The 23210-nt window shown below is 45.8% G+C and overlaps 1 protein-coding gene across 1 annotated transcript; it reads right to left on the bottom strand.

Annotated features, from left to right (window-relative positions):
- Positions 1-442: 442 nt before the first annotated feature.
- Positions 443-12743, bottom strand: gdf10a (growth differentiation factor 10a). The gene is made up of 3 exons (XM_072491748.1): positions 12145-12743; positions 8241-9127; positions 443-1787 (listed from the first exon to the last, which is right to left on the bottom strand). The coding sequence occupies exons 1-3, from the start codon at positions 12422-12424 to the stop codon at positions 1596-1598; spliced, it is 1359 nt and encodes a 452-aa protein (XP_072347849.1). The 5' UTR covers positions 12425-12743; the 3' UTR covers positions 443-1595.
- Positions 12744-23210: the final 10467 nt, after the last annotated feature.

Genomic DNA, 23210 nt, shown 5'->3' with positions numbered 1-23210 from the left:
GATACTTGATGAGACTAGAGCTCCACTGAGATAGACTGGTGGCTTTAAGACACACAATTGTGAAGTGATACACCAGTATGTCCTGCTTACGGAACTGTACAATTCTGGTCTTCCCCCACAGTATTCATAGTGTTGGTACACTTTGTTGGAGGGGGTGGGGGGTACCCAAAAGTTTTTTAAAAAGTGTCCCTCCCCACCTCGCCTTCCCAAGGGGCAACGGAAAGAAAAATGTGGTTGAGTCATTCTAGATCATGCTTGTCCGCCTTGTGGTAACCCAAGGGAGAGGCATTGGTTGAGGATTGACACAAGGTCAACTGTGTGTTACCTTAGAGGAGAGTGCTGCACAGGGATATTATGAGCTAAAACAGAAATACCTCTTTGTAACAACATGACTTGCAGGATGCGAGGCACATTTGCTGAATAATATCTCAACAGAATACAATTTCAATACAATTCAACCTTTAATTTCCGAGGTACTATCAGTGTCACACTGTAGATTGAGCAATGCAACCTCTGGGCATGAACCACATTTTACAACATACTGTTAGGAATAGATACATTACTAAAAACACATTCTTGGACATTCTACCCTTCAACATCACATTTGAATGGAGAGAATTGTGAATTTGTTTTTGTTGCTTTAGTCATAATTATAATGTTAACAAATCCTGTCATAAACTTTAATACCTTCATTGAAGATTGTCTAAGTATTTCTTCAGTTTTTTTTCCCCCGGAACTTCATTAACTTTAGCTTCATGGTTATTAAAATTAGTACCATAGCTCTGGGCTTAGTAATCTTTACATTTCCTGTTATATATCAGATATATGTTAATTTAAAACAATCTATCTTGAAATTAACGATCTTTTTACAATTTACAAGGAGTTGGCAGCCAATCGCAATTGCCCTCTGATTAACCCTTTCTGTCCTGGGAGAATTATGTCAATCCTGCAGTTTATTGGGTTTTAGGTTAAGAAGCAACTAGTGCTTTGAGCAGCTGCCCTAATATTGCTGAACTGTTTTTGTTTTTGTGAGATTGGGGGGGGGGGGGGGGAGTACAAACTCATCTTTGCTACCAGGAATACAATTAAGTATTAAATAAGTGAAATGGTGAATAAAGATTGGAACTCACAATACACACCAAAGATCAGGAATAGAGTATAATCGACACTTAAATAGACTGCCATTGCTGGTATTATTATTAATTTACATACAAGAGTACACAAAAGCTTAAGTACCACAATCTGCATCAAACTGTCCTGCTACCTTTAGAATAAGGGAATATCATGGAAGACCAAATACTGCTTCATCGGATGGCGGGTGCATTTGTATGCAGTAAACAGAGCACTGGGGTTTTCTGCGTTGCTAATAGTTCTCCACATGTTGATGTCTGCTCTTTTACCCCAGTCCACACTTTGCTATTCAGCATCATAACTTAGCATGTTGATGTGTGCAGAGGCGAGGGGACAGAACTGGCATCGAGTTCCTAATCGGGGAAGGACACAATGCAGCTTTTACTTGTTAGGCAGCAGTACAGCGCACTGTATTAGATAGTCCCGGTCTTAATTCTCTGCTTCCCGGCTGGAGAGAAGTCATTCTATCTGCAGGCGCAGGTCTCCACTGACATGTTGGGATACACCTTTAAGACCACGTTTTTGCTCTCGTCAAAGAAGAGGACGCTCAAGGCATTCATTTTGTCGGGTACGCAGCAGGGCTCTGGAATTCCTGGGATAATCCCAACCGCCTTGACAATGCTCTGGATTGTTGCATGGTTAGAGGGTCGAACCACCTGTGGTACAACGCAAAATATATCCGTTAGTCACCGGAGAATGATGTGTAACGAGTGTGTGACTTTCAAATTCGATGGGCACAATCTGTTATATTTTTTAAATGAATTCATGGGCCAGCACTCTGCCAGCACAGAGTGGCTTGCTGGGCCATTTAAGAATAAACTACATTGCTGTGAACTTTGTAGACGCTTCTAACAAATATGTCTTTGTTACCAAATCATAGAATCCCTATGGTGCAGAAGGGGGCCATTCAACCCATCGAGTCTGCACTGACTCTTTGAAAGCGCACCCTATCATAGGCCCATGACCCAAACTAACCTTGGACACGAAGGGGCAATTTAGTATGGCCAATCAATCCACCTAACCTGCACATCTTTGGACTGTGGGAGGAAACCGGAGCCCCGTAGGAAACCCATGCCGACAGGGGGGAGAATGTGCAGACTCCGCACGGACAGTCACCCGAGGCTGGAATTGAACCGGGGTCCCTGGAGCTGTGAGGCAGCAGTGCTAACCACTGTGCCGCCATCAGAAGAAAAGATTTGGTCCGGAATTCTTCGATCCTCAGGATTCACCAGTGGGTCGCGTGGCGGTGTGGGGTGGGTTCAAGGGGAAATCCCATTGAAGAGCAGCGGCAAGAGAGAATCCCGCTACCAACAAACGGCACACGGCCGAGAAACACGGCAGGGAGACTGGAGAATCGCGCCCTCGTAGTCTACAAAGATAATGGGATATTGACCAAATTCTTACTGCTGCTGATAGGAGGAAAAATAATGGACGCAAGGAGTTTTGGTTATGCCTTGATGGTACGAAGTAGAATTAGGTTGTCTCTCTTTCTGCAAGACAAAACTCTAAAAGGACATTAGCGAACCAGTTGGGTTTTTATGACAATGATCTCATGTTCATCGTTAATTCCAGATTATTATTGAATTCAACCTCCACAATCTATCATGGTGGGATTCAAACCCTGGTCCCAGAACATTTCCCTAGGTCTACTGGATTACTAGTCCAGGGACAATACCACAATGGCATCCCCTCCCCTATATTACAGCAATTCAATGATGTAACTCCAAATAAATTTATAAATAACTAAATGGTTTGCTGGTCAAAGTCTGAGTCACATCCCTCTCAGAGCAACCAGACTTATTTTAATAACACACTGACACGGGCATCTATTGGTCAAACTGTAACGTTAAAAAGGTGACAAACATCAAAGTTTAAAATGCTGAAGGTTTTCAGACCTTAGATTAATAAAACAATACTAACAGATGCAGAAAATGTCACATTTTACCAACTGTACTCATGAGACCCCATTATCTTTGCTTTATGCATTTGCTTAGTCACATGGGTGGCACAGTGGTTAGCACAATTGCTTCACAGCTCCAGGGTCCCAGGTCCAATTCCCGGTTTGGGTCACTGTCTGTGTGGAGTCTGCACTTTCTCCCCGTGTCTGCGTGGGTTTCCTCCGGGTGCTCCGGTTTCCTCCCACAGTCCAAATATGTGCAGGTTAGGTGGATTGGCCATGATAAATTGCCCCTTAGTATCCAAAGATGTGCAGGTTAGGTGGATTGGCCACGCTAAATTGCCCCTTAGTGTCCAAAAAGGGTGCGCGGGGTTACTGCGTTATGCGGATAGAGTGGAGGTGTGGGGTGCTCTTTCCAAGGGTTGGTGAGGACTCGATGGGCCGAATGGCCTCCTTCTGCACTGTAAATTCTACGTCTATGGTGAAAGAAATAACCAAATAAACCAGAGCTAGGCCAAGGAGGAGAGTTCAAAACTCAGAAAAGCAAGAGAGAAATTTGAAACATTAGAACAATGGACATACACGGAAAAGAATTAAATCCATGTTTCATTTTGCAAATTCTCACTTGCAGAAATGATAAAAAAATTCATGATTTATTTCCAACAATAGTTTACAAATATACAATCAAAGCAGCGAGAATCCGGTGCAAATTCTGCTGACATTAGGTCAAATTTTGAAACATTTTAGGCGCGAGCAGATTTGATGAGCAAGGGAATGGGGGGGGAGAATACCACAGATGGGGGAGAATACCAATTGTCGAAAAATGACGAACAAACCTTCCCCCTCTAACCAGCAGTTTAAAAATGAATGTGTCTTCAAGGCTACTAGATTTTGCTGTTGCAGTCATGGACTATCAAAATACTTCTGCACGGTTGTGTGAGATTTGTTTGAAACAAGTTGATTTCTAATCTACAGGACTGACTACCCTTATTCTTCTGTTGTCGCTTTGTGCTTGTTATGCATCTGTGCTCACTCCCATGAAACAATGTGGACAACCGTGTCCAATCAAGGCAACGGGTGGCCTCAATATTTAATTCGCAGCTTTGCAAAATAAAAGGGTTTTTGTCTTGCAGAGAGGGGTTATTTCTACCTCAATCATCAAGGCATAACTAAAACTCCTTTTATGTCCATTATTTTCCCTTATACCAACAGCAGTGATAATTTTGTCAATGTCCCATTATTTTCGTAAACTACTAATCTTTCCCTTCTGCTATAGATACAATTGGTAACACAAAAAATGTCTTTGTACTGTTAAGTATTTGTGGAAAACGTTTTTAAAAACCCAAGAAAGCTTCAAATTCATTTTGGGGATGTGGGCGTCACTGGTAAGGTTGGCATTTATTGTCCATCCCTAGTTGTCTCGAGAAGGTAATGGTGGACAGCTTCTTGACCCACTGAGTATTCTCTTTGGCGCAGTTTGGTATCGTTTGGTGGTTTCTGACTGTTATGAGTCAACCATATAGACATGAGGCTGGAGTGATATGAAGGCCAGACTGGGTTATGGATGGCAGGTTTCCTTCCCTAAAGGACATTATTTTGCCAGGGAGAGGGAAAGAGGGAGGGAGGGAGGGAAAAGGGAAGGGAGGGAGAGAGGGAGGGAGGGAAGGAGAGAGGGAGGAGGGAAAGGAGAGAGGGAGGGAGGGTAAGGAGAGAGGGAGGGAGGGAAAGGAGAGAGGGAGGGAGGGAAAGGAGAGAGGGAGGAGGGAAAGGAGAGAGGGAGGGGGAAAGGAGAGAGGGGGGGGAAAGGCGAGAGGGAGGGGGGAAAGGAGAGAGGGGGGAAAGGAGAGAGGGAGGGGGAAAGGAGAGAGGGAGGGAGGAAAGGAGAGAGGGAGGGAGGAAAGGAGGGAGGGAGGAAAGGAGAGAGGGAGGGGGAAAGGAGAGAGGGAGAGAGGAAAGGAGAGAGGGAGGGGGAAAGGAGAGAGGGAGGGGGAAAGGAGAGAGGGAGGGGGAAAGGAGAGAGGGAGGGGGAAAGGAGAGAGGGAGGGGGAAAGGAGAGAGGGAGGAAGGAGATAGAGGAGGAGAAGGAGAGGGGGGGAAGGAGGGGGAGGGGGGAAGGAGAGAGGGGGAGGGGGAAGGAGAGAGGGAGCGGGGAAAGGAGAGAGGGAGGGGGAAAGGCGAGAGGGAGGGGGGGAAAGGAGAGAGGGAGGGGGAAAGGAGGGAGGGAGGGGGAAAGGAGAGAGGGAGAGAGGAAAGGAGAGAGGGAGAGAGGAAAGGAGAGAGGGAGGGGGAAAGGAGAGGGGGAGGGGGAAAGGAGAGAGGGAGGGGGAAAGGAGAGAGGGAGGAAGGAGATAGAGGAGGAGAAGAAGAGGGGGGAAGGAGGGGGAGGGGGAAGGAGAGAGGGGGAAGGGGAAGGAGAGAGGGAGCGGGGAAAGGAGAGAGGGAGGGGGGGAAGGGAGAGAGGGGGGAAGGAGAGGGGGGAAGGAGAGAGGGAGAGGGGGGAAGGAGAGAGGGAGAGAGGGAAGGAGAGAGGTGGTAAAGAGAGAGGGAGGGAGGGAAGGAGAGAGGGAGGGAGGGAAGGAGAGAGGGAGGGAGGGAAGGAGAGAGGGAGGGGGGAAGGAGAGGGGGAAGGAGAGGGGGGAAGGAGAGAGAGAGAAAGGTGAGAGGGAGGGGGAAAGGTGAGAGGGAGGGGGGAAAGGAGAGAGGGAGGGGGATGGAGAGAGGGAGGGGGGAAGGAGAGAGGGGGAAGGAGCGAGGGGGGGAAGGAGAGAGGGAGAGGGGGGAAGGTGAGAGGGAGAGGGGGGAAGGAGAGAGGGAGGGGGGAAGGAGAGAGGAAGGTAAAGAAAGAGGGAGGGAGGTAAAGAGAGAGGGAGGGAGGTAAAGAGAGAGGGAGGTAAAGAGAGAGGGAGGGGGGAACGAGAGAGGGAGGGGGGACGAGAGAGGAAGGGAGGGAACGAGAGAGGGGGGAGGGAACGAGAGAGGGAGGGGGGACGAGAGAGGAAGGGAGGGAACGAGAGAGGGAGGGAGGTAAAGAGAGAGGGAGGGAGGTAAAGAGAGAGGGAGGTAAAGAGAGAGGGAGGGGGGACGAGAGAGGAAGGGAGGGAACGAGAGAGGGGGGAGGGAACGAGAGAGGGAGGGAGGGAACGGGAGAGGGAGGGAGGGAACGAGAGAGGGAGGGAGGGAACGAGAGTGGGAGAGAGAAACTCTATTCTTGGATTGAGAGAGTTACACAGTGCATAATCCTCTAAATGCAAAAAAAAAAATCTTCAGCAGCTTCAAACACTGGAGGCTTTCTGATCAACCAAACTGTTGCAACATCAAATTGAGATCTCCGTGTTCGTAATGAAATTTCACAAAGCCAGACAGTTTTATTTTAGCAGAGTTGAGTTTGTGTCATAATTTAAATCTTCACATGGAAACTTGCATTTTTTGGAGAAAAAAAATGAGCTCAGAAACAAGTCATTATTTTGACCCACCATGATGTTTGCAGACTGGTCAGTTTAAATAATGTAACAGGTCAGGACTGACCCATACCGGGTTCCTGTTGATGCCACACCTACTGTGATGAAAATGTTGGAATTGGATGTCCCAGACCTTGCAAAATTAATAACAAACTCCTATGCTTCAAAGGAGAGTCAAAGGTATATATTCTTTTGTGATCTTAATTAATCCCATAATTGTAGCTTTAATACTCTAATTCTGGCACAATAGTTGTTAATTACAGCTTAAATCCTGAACCACACAGACCATACTGGATACAATTAGTAACAAATTGCGTTGCCTTAATTAATTACAGCTCCTATTCGTTAACAATCTCTCACCCACCCCCCAAAACAAATGTTGGTGAATGAACGTTTGAAATCTACATATATTGTGGGTCAGCCTGCACTGAAATAGCCAGTCAATGTGTTTGAACGGGTCCTGATACAGATCTGGGGGGAAATTAACAAGCAAAGCTACAAATATGCAAGGAGCAAATGGGGAATATATATGAGGTGGGGGAGGATGGAGAATGGCGTTTATTGCGCTGAATCTTCGCCCTTTTCTGGGGTCTCTCTGTTCAGTTTTGCCTCCTAATATTCTGCAACCGGAAGAACTCCACAACACACGGCCGATCGAGCAGCCAATGCCCCTTTCTGGTTCGATGCAAGTTCTTTAGCGATTCCCAGGGCCAATTGAGAGGGGCCTGTGGAGGAGGGGTGATGAGCTTTATCGAAGAATTGGCCACTGATCTCTCTCTCTCTCCCTCCCTCCCTATCTCTCACTCCCACTCGCTCTCTCTCACTCCCCACTCAGTAAATTCCCCATTGAGTGCTCTGAGCCGGGCAATGCTTTTAATGGACTTTGATGTGGCCACACTGACCCTGATAGCGAGCACTAAATTATCGCGATTAATTGGGAATGGCAACAAGTTGTTATTGCAAGACGAAATCGACCAATACCTTCAAGACTAGAATCCCATTAAAATCTCATTGGTGTATTTGTCCAACACGACAAGAACCACTGGTGCTCCCAGAGACACTTAGATAGCTTTACACCCCCATAGCCCCATCTTTATTAAAAAATTGACAAGTCTCCTTTAAGGTGGTTGTGAGACAGTGCCCCTTTGAAAGGGCTTCACTTTATTAGGTTTGTTAAATTATTTAATTTACCAAACTGTTCACTTTTAATGGGTTAATTTCACACTGAGCTTTCGTTGGCTTGTTTAAGAAAACACACAGCTGTGCTTTTGGGGGGTGTCTCGCCCTCCCTCCCAAAGCTTGGATAATCAAATTGAGTAACATGTATGTTTGACTGCTCCATACCCTGGTCTTTTGTGGAGTATTTTCGTAAACGTAACAGTGCTAAATCTCTCCAGAGAATTCTTCAATTTGGAGTTGATATATGAAGGGGGCGGAGAAGGGAATATACTACTTTTTTTTTTTCAAGACAGTGTTAGGAAGGGAGTGCCCCCGATCCTGGAAATAAGTGCGTAATTTCCTGAATTTAACATGTCAAAACAATGTTGGAGAGTGTCCAGTGGAGCAGGAAGATGACTGGATCTGTATGAGGGGTCTCGGAGAGGGAGCACAGTGTGAGTGTGTGTGGAACCCTTGCAATGACCTCTCTGGTGGGGTCCACCGCTCTTTGTTAGAGGTTAATTTAGATGCAGGCTGGTTCTAGACTCCTGGGAAATGTGGAGATCAAAGTAGCTGGGATTGGCCTGTTGTCCTACCTTGGACATTGGGAACTCGCATGCCCCCGCACAGTAATATGCATCAAATGATTTGGGGGATATTATCCACTCGCTCCATCCAATGTCAGCGAAGTCCACTTTCAGGTATCTCCTGGAGCAGGTTCTGGCCTCGTTCCACTGTCGCTTCCTGGCTTTCCTCATGGTCTTCTCATCAAAGTTCAGCACCTGCGACCTGAGGAGCTGTTGGCTGTGTTCCTGTCCCTTTCGCCTCCTCTCCTTGCGGGCCGCTTTGGGTTTGAAGGGGCGGTAGGCATTGCCCCACAGGTCATGCTTGCTGTAGTGGCTGTACCCCACCTCGGGCAACTCATTGTTTTGGAGGGAGTAGTAAGTTTCCCTCCTGACCCGGGAGTCCCGGGAGGCATTAGGAGAGGGTGTGGACTCCCCCTCGTTGGCAGGGAATGGGCCGTATCGCTGCAGGCTGACCCCCACACTGTTGGGCTCACTTATGGCCAAGTCGTTGGCATAGACCAGGATGTAGGGCAGATTGCCAGGCTGGGTCGGACTCTGCACATTCTCCCCCAAATCGAGCTGGGCGGTGACCAGTAGATGTTCCCCTCTCCTGGCATCTTTTACAATGTGGGAAATGTCATTCAGACACCAGGTCCCCCTCCGGTGTGGGGTCACTGTCAGATTCCCCAGGAATTTCCCAGAAGGTGAGGTCGGGGAGGAATGTGTGAAAGTCAGATGGACCGGGTGGGTCTTGTGTGTTTGAAGGGGGCACGGGGCATCTTTAGAACGTTTGCAAAACACGTGCCTGTTCCTCCAACGTTTCTGTGTGAGCAAGTGGAACGTGGCGGCCAGGATCAGTTCCGACTCTTGGATGGATGTCAAGTTGAAATGATACAGAATCTTATGATCGATCACCTCTGGGCAAAGACAAAAAAAAGCACAATAAATTGTAGCGACAGTACTAATCCCAACCAAATCTCAAATCAAAATATTCAGTATGTTCACGTACAAAGTTTTAGAGTCAGTACTATTCTTAATCAAATCTCAAATCAAAATATATTCAGGTTGTACAAAGCTTCAGAGATATTATTCTCAATCAAATCTCAAATCAAAATATGTCAAGGATGTACAAAGTTTCAGAGAGCAGTGTTATTCTCAATCAAATCTCAAATCAAAATATGTTCAGGATGTACAAAGTTTAAGAGTCAGTGCTATTCTCAATCAAATCTCAAATCAAAATATATTCAGGATGTCCAATGTTTCAGAGACAGTATTATTCTCAATGAAATCTCAAATCAATATATGTTCAGGGTGTACAAAGTTTCAGAGACTGTATTATTCTGAATCAAAACTCAAATCAAAAAATGTCCAGTATGTACAAAGTTTCAGAGATCATTATTCTGGATCAAATCTCAAATCAAAATATATTCAGCTTGTACAAAGTTTCAGAGACGGTATTATTCTGAATCAAATCGCTACACTCTCATTCTCCGTGTCTATCCCTTTCATACCATAGTCACTTAAATATTAATAACGGAATAACATCTCTGCCCATTGCCATGCGTGATGACTCACGGCCAGTTTTTTTCACACGAGGTGTAACCTAACGCTCCTTAACAACAATGTTCCAGTTGTGGTTAACGACAGTCCCTCCTGGTAACCCAGTGCGCTGTCCAATGAGACATTCGGGGTGCGGGTCAGTTCCTCCTTTACAAATCTGCACATCGCCATGAATGTGGACTGAGCTAACGATCGAAATACCCAGCGACATTCTCCCCCTGGTAAGATGCAAACGATGACCTCCCTTTGACATCGCCTGGTTCCCAATAAGCTCAGATATTATTTTTTTGCACATTCACCGCAAGACCATTTTCCGAAGGGAATATTCTAAAACAGGTTTCACTTTGAGTCATAAATTCCACCCTGCGAATTTCTAATTTAAACATTAATGGGACAGTTTTATTACTTTGAATGACACTATATATAAAGGCAACTTGCTGTTGTTATTTGGATTTAGTCCTGCATCATTCAGAAGGCGACCATTCAATAGTAATTCGCGGATGTATTTACACAAGTGATTGTGTACTCGAATTCCCTTTACATCCCACACCTATCTTGTTATTGCTGCGCCATTTCTCCCACGCGATATTTTGGACAAGGGTACTCCAGGCCAGCCTATTCGAAAATGCTGCCGGCTCGTAAAACGAGCGGGAATAATTAAGTAAGAGGACAGGTACATCGTTTGCAAGTTTGGGTTGCTCCACGACTTGGGAACGGCTGAACATCCACGGCGAGTCGCCCGACCACCGTGAGATTTCACTGGGAGAAGCCGAGATCAAATCTAGCAGTCCTAAGACAATTTCTTCTGTAATACATGTCACAGCAACATCATTTATTTCGGTGTGTGTTGGGGGGGGTTGCTAGTATTTGCTGACACTTGTCAGGACTACGCCCCCCCCCCCAAACAAAAGACTCATAATTAACTTTTATTTAACTAACAACACAGCAGCGAGACGAAAACACCTCCCCAGCTGGGGACGTACTGAAACCAGAAACAGAAAAGGCTGGGGTGGGTGGGAGACAGTTAGGCAGCAAGTGTGGCGAACTCGTTCCTCAAAGGTCACAGACGTGAAACTCGCTGAGGTTCCCCCACACTTTCTCCTTTGATTTCAGATTTCCACCCCCCCCCCCCCCCCCGCAGTATTTTGCTTTTCCGTAAAAGAAATGCAGTCTTGGATCTGTTATAAGGCGAGCTTGTGAAGGAGCAGTATATCTGAGCAGCTGGGTCTGGGGGTTTATCTAGAGCTTGGTGTAGACGGTGCTGTGTCTCCCCCTGGTCTCCTTTTATTCTACCCCTTCCTCCCCTTAACCTTTATTGAAAATTCATTTTTAGGGAAGGTGGCTAGGTCAGCATTGAGTGCCGATCCCTAGTTGCCCCTGAGAAGGTGTGTTCAGAACCTGTGTTACACTGAAAAGCTCTCTGAGTCTCCCATGTGTCTCTGACCCATTGTAACGCATATCATGTAACAAATAGTGTGGGACTTCGAAGTTCTGAGTGCATTAATCCACTGGATATCTTCTTAAAACATTATTTTCAGGTTCAGAGACACGACAGGACCCCCCCCCCCCCCCCCGCCTACTTTCACCGCATTTGGACACCGGACATCTGCTGTCTTAACCAATATCATAGCGTATCTCCACTCCAATCATTGGAGAATCGTTCAAAACAAAATGTGCAACTTTCACCAGCCTGTCGCTGAACTTTTTCTCCTCTCTCCCTTTTCCTTTCTGTCTGTCTCTCTCTCTTTTCATCCTCTTTCTCTCTCTCTCCCTCTTTCTGTCTCTTTCTCTTTTTCTTCCTCCCTCCTTTTCTTTCTCTTTCCTCTTCTCTCTTTTCCTGTCTCGCTCTCTCTCTCTTCGTCCTCTCTTCCTCTGTCTTTCTCTTTCTCCGTTTCTCTCCCTCTCTCTGTCTCTTTCTGTTTTTCTTCCTCTCTGTCTGTCTTTCTCCCACTCAGTCTCTGTCTCTCTTTCTGTTTTCTTTCTCCCTTTCTGTCTCTTTCTTTCTGCCTCCTTCTGTCTCTCTCTCTCTTTTTCTTCCTCCCGTTCTCTTTCTAGCTTCCCTTCTCTCTCGTTCGAATTCTCTCCCTGTTTTTCTACCTCCCCGTCTCTCTCTTTTTCTTTCCCTTTCAGTCTGTCTCTCTCTTTCTGTTTTCTTCCTCCCTCTCGCTTGCTCTCTCTCTCTGCCTGTCTCTCTTTCTCCTGTTTTTCTCCCTCCCTTTCTCTCTATGTCTCTTTCTGTTGTCCCCCTCCCTTTCCCTTTCTGTCTGTCTCTCTTTCTCTTTTTCTTCCCCCCCCTTTCTCTCTCTTTCTATCTTCCCTTCTCTCTCTTTCTTTCGCTCTTTCTCTCTCCCACGCCCCCCTCTCCATTCCTTACCCTCTCTCGCCTTGAAGCTGCGGACCGTGTTGCCGTCCCTCGGCCGGTTGCCCTCTCGGTTGTATTTTTCGTACAGCTTCAGCATGTGCACAGCGACCATGTCCTGAGCGGCGCGCCCCAGCGCCGCGATGTGCCTGGGGCGAGCCGGGGGCGGAGCGGGGAGCCCGGAGGAGCCCGGGGCATCACCTCCCGCACCCTCGCCCCTGCTGTAGGTGCCAGCAAAAGCGAGGGAGACCAGTACCTGGAGCCACAGGCGGCGCACTGTGCAGAGACAAGCCATGGTCCTGATCACTCCGCTGCCCCCAGCTGCACGCCAATGCTTGTTGCAGTTTCTCCTCTCCTCTCCTCTTCCTAAAGCAGTTCTGATCCCAGTGGAATGGGGCAGATTCCACCACCAGATTCGGTGCTCAAACACTTCCCAGGGCAGCAACACAAACTGCAATCGGCTGCTTGCAACTTTCACTGTTTTAAGAGTGTGCCGACAGACACACTTTGCTGATCCCTCGCTTGCTGGTCAAGTCTTCTTCCCTCCCCTCCCCTCCCTCCTGTAAGCACCTCCTCGCTTGCTTTACTTTTCTCAACTTATCCGGCAAGAATGTGAAACTTTTATTTCTCCTCTCCACTAACATCTCCCCAAACAAAAAAAAACTCCCCCCCCCCCCCCCCCCAGCCTTAAGGTACCAGTGACGAGGTTTATCCGCAGTCCAATCGAAGGTAAGACCCTCCTTCAGCCAACCAATGGGCAGACAGGTGAGAGGATGCCCCCCCCCCCCTTTGAAACCCGGGCAGACTTGCTACTTGGAGGCGAGCGGTCCCTTTAAGTCCCCAGTGAAGAGCAGAGGGAGCAAGTATCAGCAAACATCTTTGCATCGATTGCCCTGCTCTACTCCACAAATAAGCGTTGAATGCACCGATTGGAAAAAAGGGCAGGCTTCCCTCTCCATTTCCATCCCAAATTCAGGAAAATCTATTGTAGTGCAATACACACACTTCTGTGCAAAAATAAAAAACACCCCAAAAATTGTCATGTTGCTGATATTTATTTTAGGGCCCCATAGGAGTTCTCTTTCGGAAATCCTTTTTAATATTTTTTTACAACCGCGTTTGTTGGCGATTCCAACAGCATTTAACCAGTTTCTCCCCTATCACAGTCTCCAATGCTCACACATTGTGTATTCGAGTTGTTCCTCAGACTGCGTAAGAACACTCACGCACAGGGATCAAAGCCAGTCATAGAATCATCAAATTTACAGTGCAGAAGGGTCTACATCGAGTCTACACCGGCCCTTGTAAAGAGCACCCTGCTTGAGCCCACACCTCCCCTATCCCAATAACCCAGTAATTTGGGGACACTTTAAGGGCAATTGATCACTGCCAATCCAACGAACCTGCACTTCTTCGGATAGTGGGAGGAAACCGGAGCACCCGGAGGAAACCCATGCAGACACGGAGGGAAAGTGCAAACTCCACACCCAGACAGTGACCCGAGGCTGGAATTGAACCCGGGACCCTGAGGCAGTAGTGTCAACCGCTGGGCCACCGCGCCGCCCCATCCCCGAGGTAAATAATAAGAGAAAGCAATCTTAATATGAATCAAAAAGCACATTCCTTTATTTCCATATTGTCATTCTTGGCCTTGTGAGATCTTAATTATATTGAGCCGTTCAAAGCTACACTATTGCTGCAATGCCCTGCAGATCCCTGCCTGTAGTTTTAGAACCCCAGCTCCAGAGCCAGATTTGCAGTTCGGTCTCAGCCTACAGCTACTTCATCTGGTACTTATCTAACATCTTTCTGCTCCTGACTCTGTTTGCCTTGGCTATGCTTCTGCTCCTCCAGTTAATTGCCATTCAGGTTCAAGGTCCTGAAGATTCAGTTCCCTGGAGGGAACAAAGCGCTGGAGCCAAAGCTTTTGTTACACCCTGGCAAAAAACATTGGCAAAAATAAAATGATTGGGTCTGCCTCACCTTTGCCCTAGTTTACCTGGTGTGCGGATTTGGGTTCATCTGTCACAAATACGTCTCTGTTGAGTCCACTGGGGAATACATGCCAGAATTAATTTCCTGGCAGGCCTTTAACTCATTCATTGCATGCTGTTATTTGATTTTTATTTTGATCCAGGCTAAATCCTTTCCCTGTAAATCATTTAGGCCTCTATTAGGATGTGGAACTATGATGTGAATGGTAATAACACGTGTATTAAGTACTAAAAGATTATTGGATGACTCAGTGGACATGCCTGGGTTTTTGGTTTACATCAAGTCAAAATTGGTGGGATGAAAGACTTAATTGGCTGTAGTTGTCCAATGTGAGGTTGGGCAGAATAAAGGCAATCCCTAGGCAAGGGCTCAGAATACAAACCCATTCCTAGAACAAAGCAACTCACCACCAACATCTCAAGGGCAACCAGGGATGGGCAATAAATGCTGGTCTAGACAGCGATGTCCACATCACAAGAACTAATATTTTTTTAAAAAAAATTTTTGATAAAAGAACACCGTACAGATAGAGACCTAAGAATATATCTTAAGGACTATGTTCCCATTTATGAATACCTTGCATCTGCATTGTTATTTTTGCTTTCCTCTTAACTTCATTGTCCACAAAGACTCTTGTGTTTAGGAAAATGAGAGGGGATCTGATCGAGGTATATAAAATACTAAAAGGGATTGATAAAGTAAACATAGACCAAATGTTCCCCCTAATGGGGCAATCTAGAACGATAGGTCACAGATATAGGTTGAGAGGCGGTAGATTTAGAACTGAGATAAGGAGGCACTACTTCTCGCAGAGGGTGGTGAATTTGTGGAACTCGCTGCCCCATAGTGCGGTGGAATCTGAGTCATTAAATGGCTTCAAGAAGGAGATAGATATATTTCTTATAAAAAAAGGGGGTGAAAGGGATATGGAGAACAGGTGGGGAGGTGGATTTGAGACCAGGGAGAGATCAGCCAGGATCTGATTGGACGGCGGAGCAGGCTCGAGGGGCAGAATTGCCGACTTCTGCTCCTAATTCCTATGTTGAATAAGACCATATAAATTGGTTGATTTATTGGGGGAGGCAGTGGCCTAGAGATATTGTCGCAGGACTAGTAACCCAGAGACCCAGGGTAATGCCTGTTACTAATCCAAAATCTCAATTTATGATTATCTCAAGTGTGCTCCTCATAAATATTACCACAATTTGCTGATATATTTAAGAAATTCAGCAAAAACATTAGATTTTGTGAATCCAACTCAGATATGGGCAGCACGGTGGCACAGTGGTTAGCGCTGCTGCCTCACAGCGCCAGGGACCAGGGTTCGATTCTGACCATGGGTGACTGTCTGTGTGGAGTTTGCACGTCCTCCTCGTGTCTGGGTGTGTTTCCTCTGCGTGCTCCGATTTCCTCCCACAGTCCAAAGATGGACAGGTTAGGTGGATCGGCCATGCTGAATTGCCCCTTCGTTTAGCTCTGTGGGCTAGACAGCTGGTTTGTGCTGCAGAACAAGGCCAGCAGCGGGGGTTCAATTCCCGTACCAGCTGAGAAATCTGAATTCTCCCTCAGTGTACCCGAACAGGCGCCAGAATGTGGCGACGAGGGGCTTTTCACAGTAACTTCATTGCAGTCTTAATGTAAGCCTACTTCTGACAATAAAGGTTATTTATCTTTATCTTTATCTAAGATGTGCAGGTTAGGTGGATCGGCAATGCTAAATTGCCCCTTGGTGACCAATGATGTGCAGGTTAGATGGGGCTATGGGGATGGGGTGGGGGAGTGGGCCTAGGTAGGCTGCTCTTTGGGAGGGTCAGTGCTGACTGGATGGGCCGAATGGCCTCCTTCTACACTGTAGGGATTCTCTGGATTAGGGATCTTTGGTCATTTTGATTTTGGAGGAGTGTACAGGTTGCCACAAGGATTTCATAATCTTCTGTCTCTTAGTGAATGAGTGTGGTCCGTAGCTTAATCTCACATAATGGCAAATGTATACATTTCATTAGTAGAGGCAGAAGGGTTATCTTGAGCTGAGTAGAAATAATTACAAGCACTAATGACAGATCTACCCTGCAAGGTTCTATTAGTGGTCAGACTGTGTGGTTAATCATCAGCAGTAATGCAGACCCGACTCATTCAAGTATTGGGTTACTGAGTCACTCACAGACGTTTGACTCCGTGCTGCACATCTATCACCAGGCATGTTATTTTGGAGCCGGTTTGATACGACTTTCCTCTCCCCTCCAGAAAGGTAATTATCAGTTGGCCATTAGGCAACTGATACTCATGCGTTCGAGGCATCTTTAGCCGCTCAGCAGTTACCAGAAACTCTCACGATTGGCACGATAAGCAGCACAAATGGTTCTGATGTGAATGCATGGCCACCAATCAATCAATCAAAACCGACAACCCCTTCAAATTTCAGTTTCTTAATCAGCTTCAAGGAGAAGGACATATACAGTGAAGTTTGAGCTGTGTCCGTCACATTGATATTGCAGACATTCTAGGTTAATACAGTGTAGCAGTTTCAGTAATGGACAGCTTTTAAATGCAGGTTTTATTTTCCGAAGAGTTATATTATGTTATAAGTCTGCCCGCGCCCCTTCCCCCCTTCTATGGTACACATTGTTGGGTCGGTGTAGGCCAGTCTAGCACAGTGGTTAGCTCTGTTGCTTCATGGCTTGGGCCACTGTCTGTGCAGGGTCTGTACTTTCTCCTCCGGTTGCTCCGGTTTCCTCCCACAAGTCCCGAAAGACGTGCTTTTAGGTGAATTGGATATTCTAACTTCTCCCTCAGTGTATCCGAACAGGCGCCGGAGTGTGGCGACTACGGGATTTTCACAGTAACTTCATTGCAGTGTTAATATAAGCCCACTTGTGACAATAATAAAGATTATTTATTTATTTATCCTTGTCATTACTTACTCTTTTTGACAAAAACTTTGCCCTGGAACACACATAATTCAGAGGAAACGTCCTCATTGCTAAGAGCTCCGAACAACAAAGAACAACTGTTTGGACACATGTCTTATATGTCTTCAGTTTAACAGTAGTGGGATTTCATTGCAATCGAAGGAAACAAGAACAATATTACCTTTACAAAGGATTGTTTCCAGGCCAGAGTTCGTATCCATCAGACGTCCAGGTTCTGACATTCATCCTCAATTGGAAAAGAAGCCCTTTTTAATTATCCAATAAGTCACTTGAAAATATTCTCTTGACCTATACCAAAGCCTGTCCACCATCTACAAGTCACAAGTCAGGAGTGTGAAGGAATACTCTCCCCTTGCTTGGATGTGTGCAGCTCCAACAGCCCTCAAGAAGCTCAACACCATCCAGGATAAAGCAACACCTTTGATCGGCACTCAATCCACCTTCTTCAACATTCTTTCCCTGCACCACTGACGCACAGTGGCAGCCATGTGTACCATCTACAAGATGCACCGCGGCAACTCACTAAGGCAGCTTCGACAGCACGTCGAAGGTGCCTTACCTTCGACGTAAGGTAAAGCACCAATAATGGCAAATGTATACATTTCATTAGTAGAGGCAGAAGGGTTATCTTGAGCTGAGTAGAAATAATTACAATCACTAATGACAGATCTACCCTGCAAGGTTCTATTAGTGGGTCAGACTGTGTGGTTAATCATCAGCAGTAATGCAGACCCGACTCATTCAAGTCAAGAAGAACAAGGGCAACAGATACATGGGAACACCACCACCTGCAAGTTCCCCTCCAAGTCACTCACCATCCTTACTTGGAACTAAATGCGTCGCTGGGTCAAATACCTGGAACTCCGTCACTTACAGTGCTGTAGTGTACCTACACCAGGCGGTTCACCACCAACTTCTCAAGGGCAATTAGGGATCGGCAACAAATGCTTGCCATGTCAGTCATACTCCCATCCCATGACCAAAGAAAACAAACAAAACCATGGTACATTTGATGCAACAGGTTTGAGGTGTTCAATGGCCTGCCCCTTTTCCTATGATCCTCACTGGAGTGCACAGTTATGTGTGGCTATTTTAAAAGCCTCTCACGCTTCTGTTGCAACAAGCTGGACATCTATTTTAGGCACTAATTAAGTTCCATCATTAGCATTTGAGCTCCTTAAATTCCCCTTTTTTTTAATACTGGAAGATGTTTGAATACCGGACCAGACCCCAACATTTGTTAGGATGCCTAATATTTGTTAAAATTCTTTTAACTTGTAAAACTCTGAGGAAAAGTCACCCCAGGAGAGATGGCGAAGACCAATAGGTATTTTTTAACACCTGCCAAACGTGGGGTCGAAGGTGCAACTCTAGGTTTGGGCTCAAAAGCCATCAAGAACCCACAAGAACCCATGACTAGTAAAACGGAGTTTCTTTAGTGGACAACCATACTCGTTAACGTGTGATCACCGAAGAAGAATTTAAACATAGAATTAATCACATTAACATCAAAGAAATGGCATTTACAATCATCAGTTCAAAAGTTCTTAAACATAAGGAAGATCTTGAACTGCTATCTATACCTGCTGCTAACTCCAATTACGCAACCCAATTCAGTTCAAATGCCACTTATAAATATAGTTAATGCATTGGGTTTACTTGCTTAGCTGTGCAAATCTTCGGGAGAGAGTTCCTTTCAGCAGCAGATTCAGTACATTTCTGCTTAACCTAACAGAATTTGGCAATGCTGCTGTTCAACTTAAAATCCTGGAACAGCACCATGTGCGACTCCTCAGATACTGAAAAGGCCCATGTCCAAATGATGCAAGGTCTGGACAATATCCAGGATTGGCCTGACAAGTGGCAAGTCACGTTTGTGCCACACAAGTGTCAGGCAATGACCATCTCCTATAAGAGAGGATCTAACCATCGCCCCTTGATATTCAATGGCATTACCATCGCTGAATCTCCCACAATCAACATCCTAAGGGTTACCATTGATCAGAAACTGAACTGGGCTAGCCATATTCATACTGTGGCTACCAGAGCAGGTCAAAGGCTAGAAATCCTAGGGCGAGTAACTCACCTCCTGACCCCCCCCCCCAAAGCCTATCCACTATATACAAGGCACAAGTCAGGAGTGTAATGGAATACTCTCCACATGCCTGGATGAGTGCAGCTCCAACAACACTCAAGAAGCTCAACACCATCCAGGACAAAGCAGCCCATTTGATTGCTCCCCCTTCCACAAACATTCAATCCCTCCACCACTGACGAACACCTAGAGGTTCCCCTCCAAGTTAATCACCACGCAGATGTGGAAATATATCACCGTTCCTTCACTGTTGCTGGGTCAAAATTTTGGAACTCCATCCCTAACAGCATGTGGGTGTACTTACACCTCATGGACTGCAAAAGTTCAAGAAGGCAACTCACCACCACTATCTGAAGGGCAATTAGGGATGGGCACTAAATGTTGGCCTAACCAGCGACACTCACATCACGTAAAATAATTTTAAAAACAGACTATAAACCTACAGACAAACCTGGCTTCTCCCATTAATTATATCATTTGTATCGCACTAAGTTCCATGACCTGCTTAGCTAGGACTGAACACCCCTTACCCCATAAATTATCTACACTCCAGGGAATTTCCAGAAATCAAAACACGATTCCATTAGCCCTTCATCTGTAACCAAGTAAAATCAATAATTACATCACTCTTTTATGACTCTTTAATTACAGCTTTAGCAGACACACAGCCTAGGTAGCTTAATTTAGTTTCTTTATTATATTATTGCAACAAATATATACCATAACATGGGATTTTAAAATGTTACTTCAACAGATTTAAAATATAATATGTAGCAATTTTTGCATTCATCCTAAACCGGACTTTTCAATATTGAGGGTAAATGTGCCTTAAATCGATTCCTACTGACCATCCATTGTGGGGAGGTGGTGGCATAGTGGTATTGTCACTGGATTAGTAAACCAGAGACCCAGAGTAATGCTCTGGGGACAAAGGTTCGAATACCACCAGCGCCGATGGTGAAATTTGAATTCAATAAAAATCTGGAATTAAAAGTCTACTGACGACCATGAAACCATTGCCGATTGTCGTAATAACCCATCTGGTCCACTAATTTCCGTTAGGGAAGGAAATCTGCCGTCCTTACCTGGCCTGGCCTACATGTGACCCCAGATCCACAGCAATGTGGCTGACTCTTAACTGCCCCCTCAAGGGCAATTAGGGATGGGCAATAAATGCCGGCACAGCCTGCGACGCCCACCTCCCATGAATGAATTAAAATAAATCCTAGAATGGAAGGTGAGTTGATTTCTCCTAATACTATTAGACATAATTCTAGCTGTTCCTCCTGCCCAATCTCCTGCCTAGGTATTTGTCAGGCTTGTTGCCCTGTCCACAGCTAAGTTGGCATATCAGTGTCTGAAAGCAACAGGCAGGGAAAGATCAGCTAGAGCTTTGTATCCTGCACGGAGCTCACTGCTTGATTATTTTCCCCGTGTGACTCGAGGAGTATGAGTTCCCCGCTAACTATGGGGCTATTATCGTGTGGATGTAAGTTTGGTCAAAGAGACAGAGAGAGAGGACCCCGTGAAGTCTAATCGGGCCCCTTTGTAAATAGTATGCATTATACATAAACGTCTTCTTGGGCTGGTTTAGCACAGGGCTAAATAGCTGGCTTTTAAAGCAGACCAAGGCAGGCCAGCAGCACGGTTCAATTCCTGTACCAGCCTCCCTGAACAGGCGCCGGAATGTGGCGACTAGGGGCTTTTCACAGTAACTTCATCTGAAGCCTACTTGTGACAATAAGCGATTTCCATTTCATTTCATTTTCATTTCATTGTCTGACTCGCTTCACCTTTGTTTTTTAAAATATTGTTGATGGGACATGGGCACGGCAGGCTGTGCCGGCATTTATTGCCCATCCTTAATTTCCCTTGAGGGGGAAGTTAAGAGTCAACCATATTGCTTTGGTCCGGAATCACATGTAGGCCAGACCAGGCAAGAACGGCAGATTTCCTTCCCTAAAGGACATTACTGAACCAGATGGTCTTTTACGACAATCGACAATGGTTTCATGGTCATCATTAGATTTTTATGGGATTCAAGTTTGCAGTGGTGGGATTTGAACCTGGGTCACCAGAACATTACTCTGGGTCTCTGGTGTACTAGTACAGTGACAATACCACTACACCACACCTCCTTTGTTCAAAGACACTTCCGACCACACCACATCCCTGAAACCGCCCATCAGAGGTAATAAGCCAATGAAAAGCTCAGGGTCATTAAGGGAAAAGAACGCTGTTAGATTCCTTGCTGACGAACTACGCCCCTCCTCCGACCCCACCCAGTTCAGGAAGTTGAATGGGTCATGGGTTACCGCAAAACCACCATTTACCTTCTGGATGATGTGATCTCAGTCCCAGTCAAAATCTACTCCAACTCCCTCCTGAAGGTAGAGGGGTCAGCACCCACTATACATCTGGCAATGTATTCCCGAGGCCCCAACTCACTACGAGAGAAATGAACTGTTAATGAACGCCTGCATCATTTGAATACATGTCCCCGTGTCTTCCCGGTCTGTCAAACTGTGAAGCAAACTCCATTACATTCAACTGGTTCAACATTTACCATCCTCTGCAAGGACCAAAAAAAAGGTACAAGGAATGAGAAGAGTCATGTTCACATTGCCTTTATTTATTTTTTAACACATTGATTGTTCCAGACACCGGCCTTGGGTGACTGTGTGCATGTTGTGTGTGGAGTTTGTATGTTCTCCCCGTGTCTGCATGGATTTCCTCCGGGTGCTATGGCTTCCTCCCACAAGATGTGCAGGTTAGGTGGATTGGCCATGCTAAATTGCCGCTTGGTGTCCAGGGGTGTGCAGATTAGGTGTGGTTACAGGGATAAAGCGGGGGATTAGGGATGCTGTTCCAGGGGGTCGGTGCAGACTCGATGGGCCAAATGGCCTCCTTCTGCACTGAAGCAATTCTATTCTATTCTACGATTTGAGCACTTTTTGCTTTAATGCAGTGTGTGTTGTGGAGATTGTCAGCAGGACTGTCCTTGTAGGTCAACGTCAGTACAGTAGGGGGTGCAATTTTCAGGTTGGAGTGCAAAGAAAATTGCCCTGGCCACACGGTTGTGCTCTCGAAATGCTGACACGGACACCTGAAACGAGAAATGTTCCGTCTTGGAATTTTCTAAGTATTAAAAATATTTCACAAATAAAAACTGTATTTTGATATTGAGGTTTTTTTTTTAACCTGTTCTTCAGTATGTTTAAAATTATGAGATGCACTAATCAGAAAAGTGCATATTAAAGCTCAAAATGACATCCGCGCCGCTTTACAAAGTAACTATTCCTGACTTCTTGATTTTGGATCTAAAGGCTGGCATGTGTCGTTCTTTTTCAAATGTATTAATGTTTAGCCATTCCTCAAAACACTTTGGGTTTTTGCTAAAGTTCCTTCATTATTCATTGTATCAACTGCCTGGAACAAATGGTTAGTTCAACTTAACGCTGAAGGAAACACACTCAATTGAATGCACCAACAAAGATACTCTCACTACTTTAAGTAAAGGCAGTCATTTTGACACATTCACCCCCCTGCAGGAAGCTGAGGAAGCTAAGTCTCGGCTGGCAATGTCACATACATGTTTTATTGAGTTATAGCTTCAAAGTGTCACTTGAAGCTTTGAATGGGGAACGCAGTTGAAGAAATGTGCCCTGCGCTGAGATACGATGTAGACGCGACTGCTTGTACCATCTGAGGACTGACCTGAGTTGTGCCCTCTATACGTAAGGAGTTGTCGAGATTTATGAAAGACCCATGCCTAATTTTTTTGTTCTTTGAAAGAATCATAGCCTGTCTCCAATCCTGAAGATTAGTGTAATAATTTTGATGTTAGGTTGCGGCTGCTTGCAAGAGTCATTTAAAAAAAATGAATATAGAGTACCCAATTCAGTTTTTCCAATTAAGGGGCAATTTAGTGTGGCCAATCCACCTAATCTGCACATCTTTAGGTTGTGGGGGCAAAACCCACGCAAACACAGGGAGAATGTGCAAACTCCACACGGGCAGTGACTCAGAGCCGGGATTGAACCTGGGACCTCGGTGCCATG

Source organism: Scyliorhinus torazame, chromosome 28 (genome assembly GCF_047496885.1).
Source record: "Scyliorhinus torazame isolate Kashiwa2021f chromosome 28, sScyTor2.1, whole genome shotgun sequence".
NCBI lineage: Eukaryota > Metazoa > Chordata > Chondrichthyes > Carcharhiniformes > Scyliorhinidae > Scyliorhinus > Scyliorhinus torazame.
The sequence above is the reverse complement of the archived record's forward strand: the minus strand, read 5'-3'. Positions and strand labels throughout refer to the sequence as shown.

What these genes read in the sequence shown, in the direction of transcription:
- gdf10a (XM_072491748.1), bottom strand. Translation starts at nt 12,424, where the DNA reads ATGGCTTGTCTCTGCACAGTGCGCCGCCTGTGGCTCCAGGTACTGGTC. An exon ending in CAGCTTCAAGGCGAGAGAGG is followed by an intron (nt 9,128 to 12,144) that starts GTAAGGAATGGA and finishes GTCTTTGCCCAG; the next exon opens with AGGTGATCGATCATAAGATT. An exon ending in GCGAGTTCCCAATGTCCAAG is followed by an intron (nt 1,788 to 8,240) that starts GTAGGACAACAG and finishes GTTGTACCACAG; the next exon opens with GTGGTTCGACCCTCTAACCA.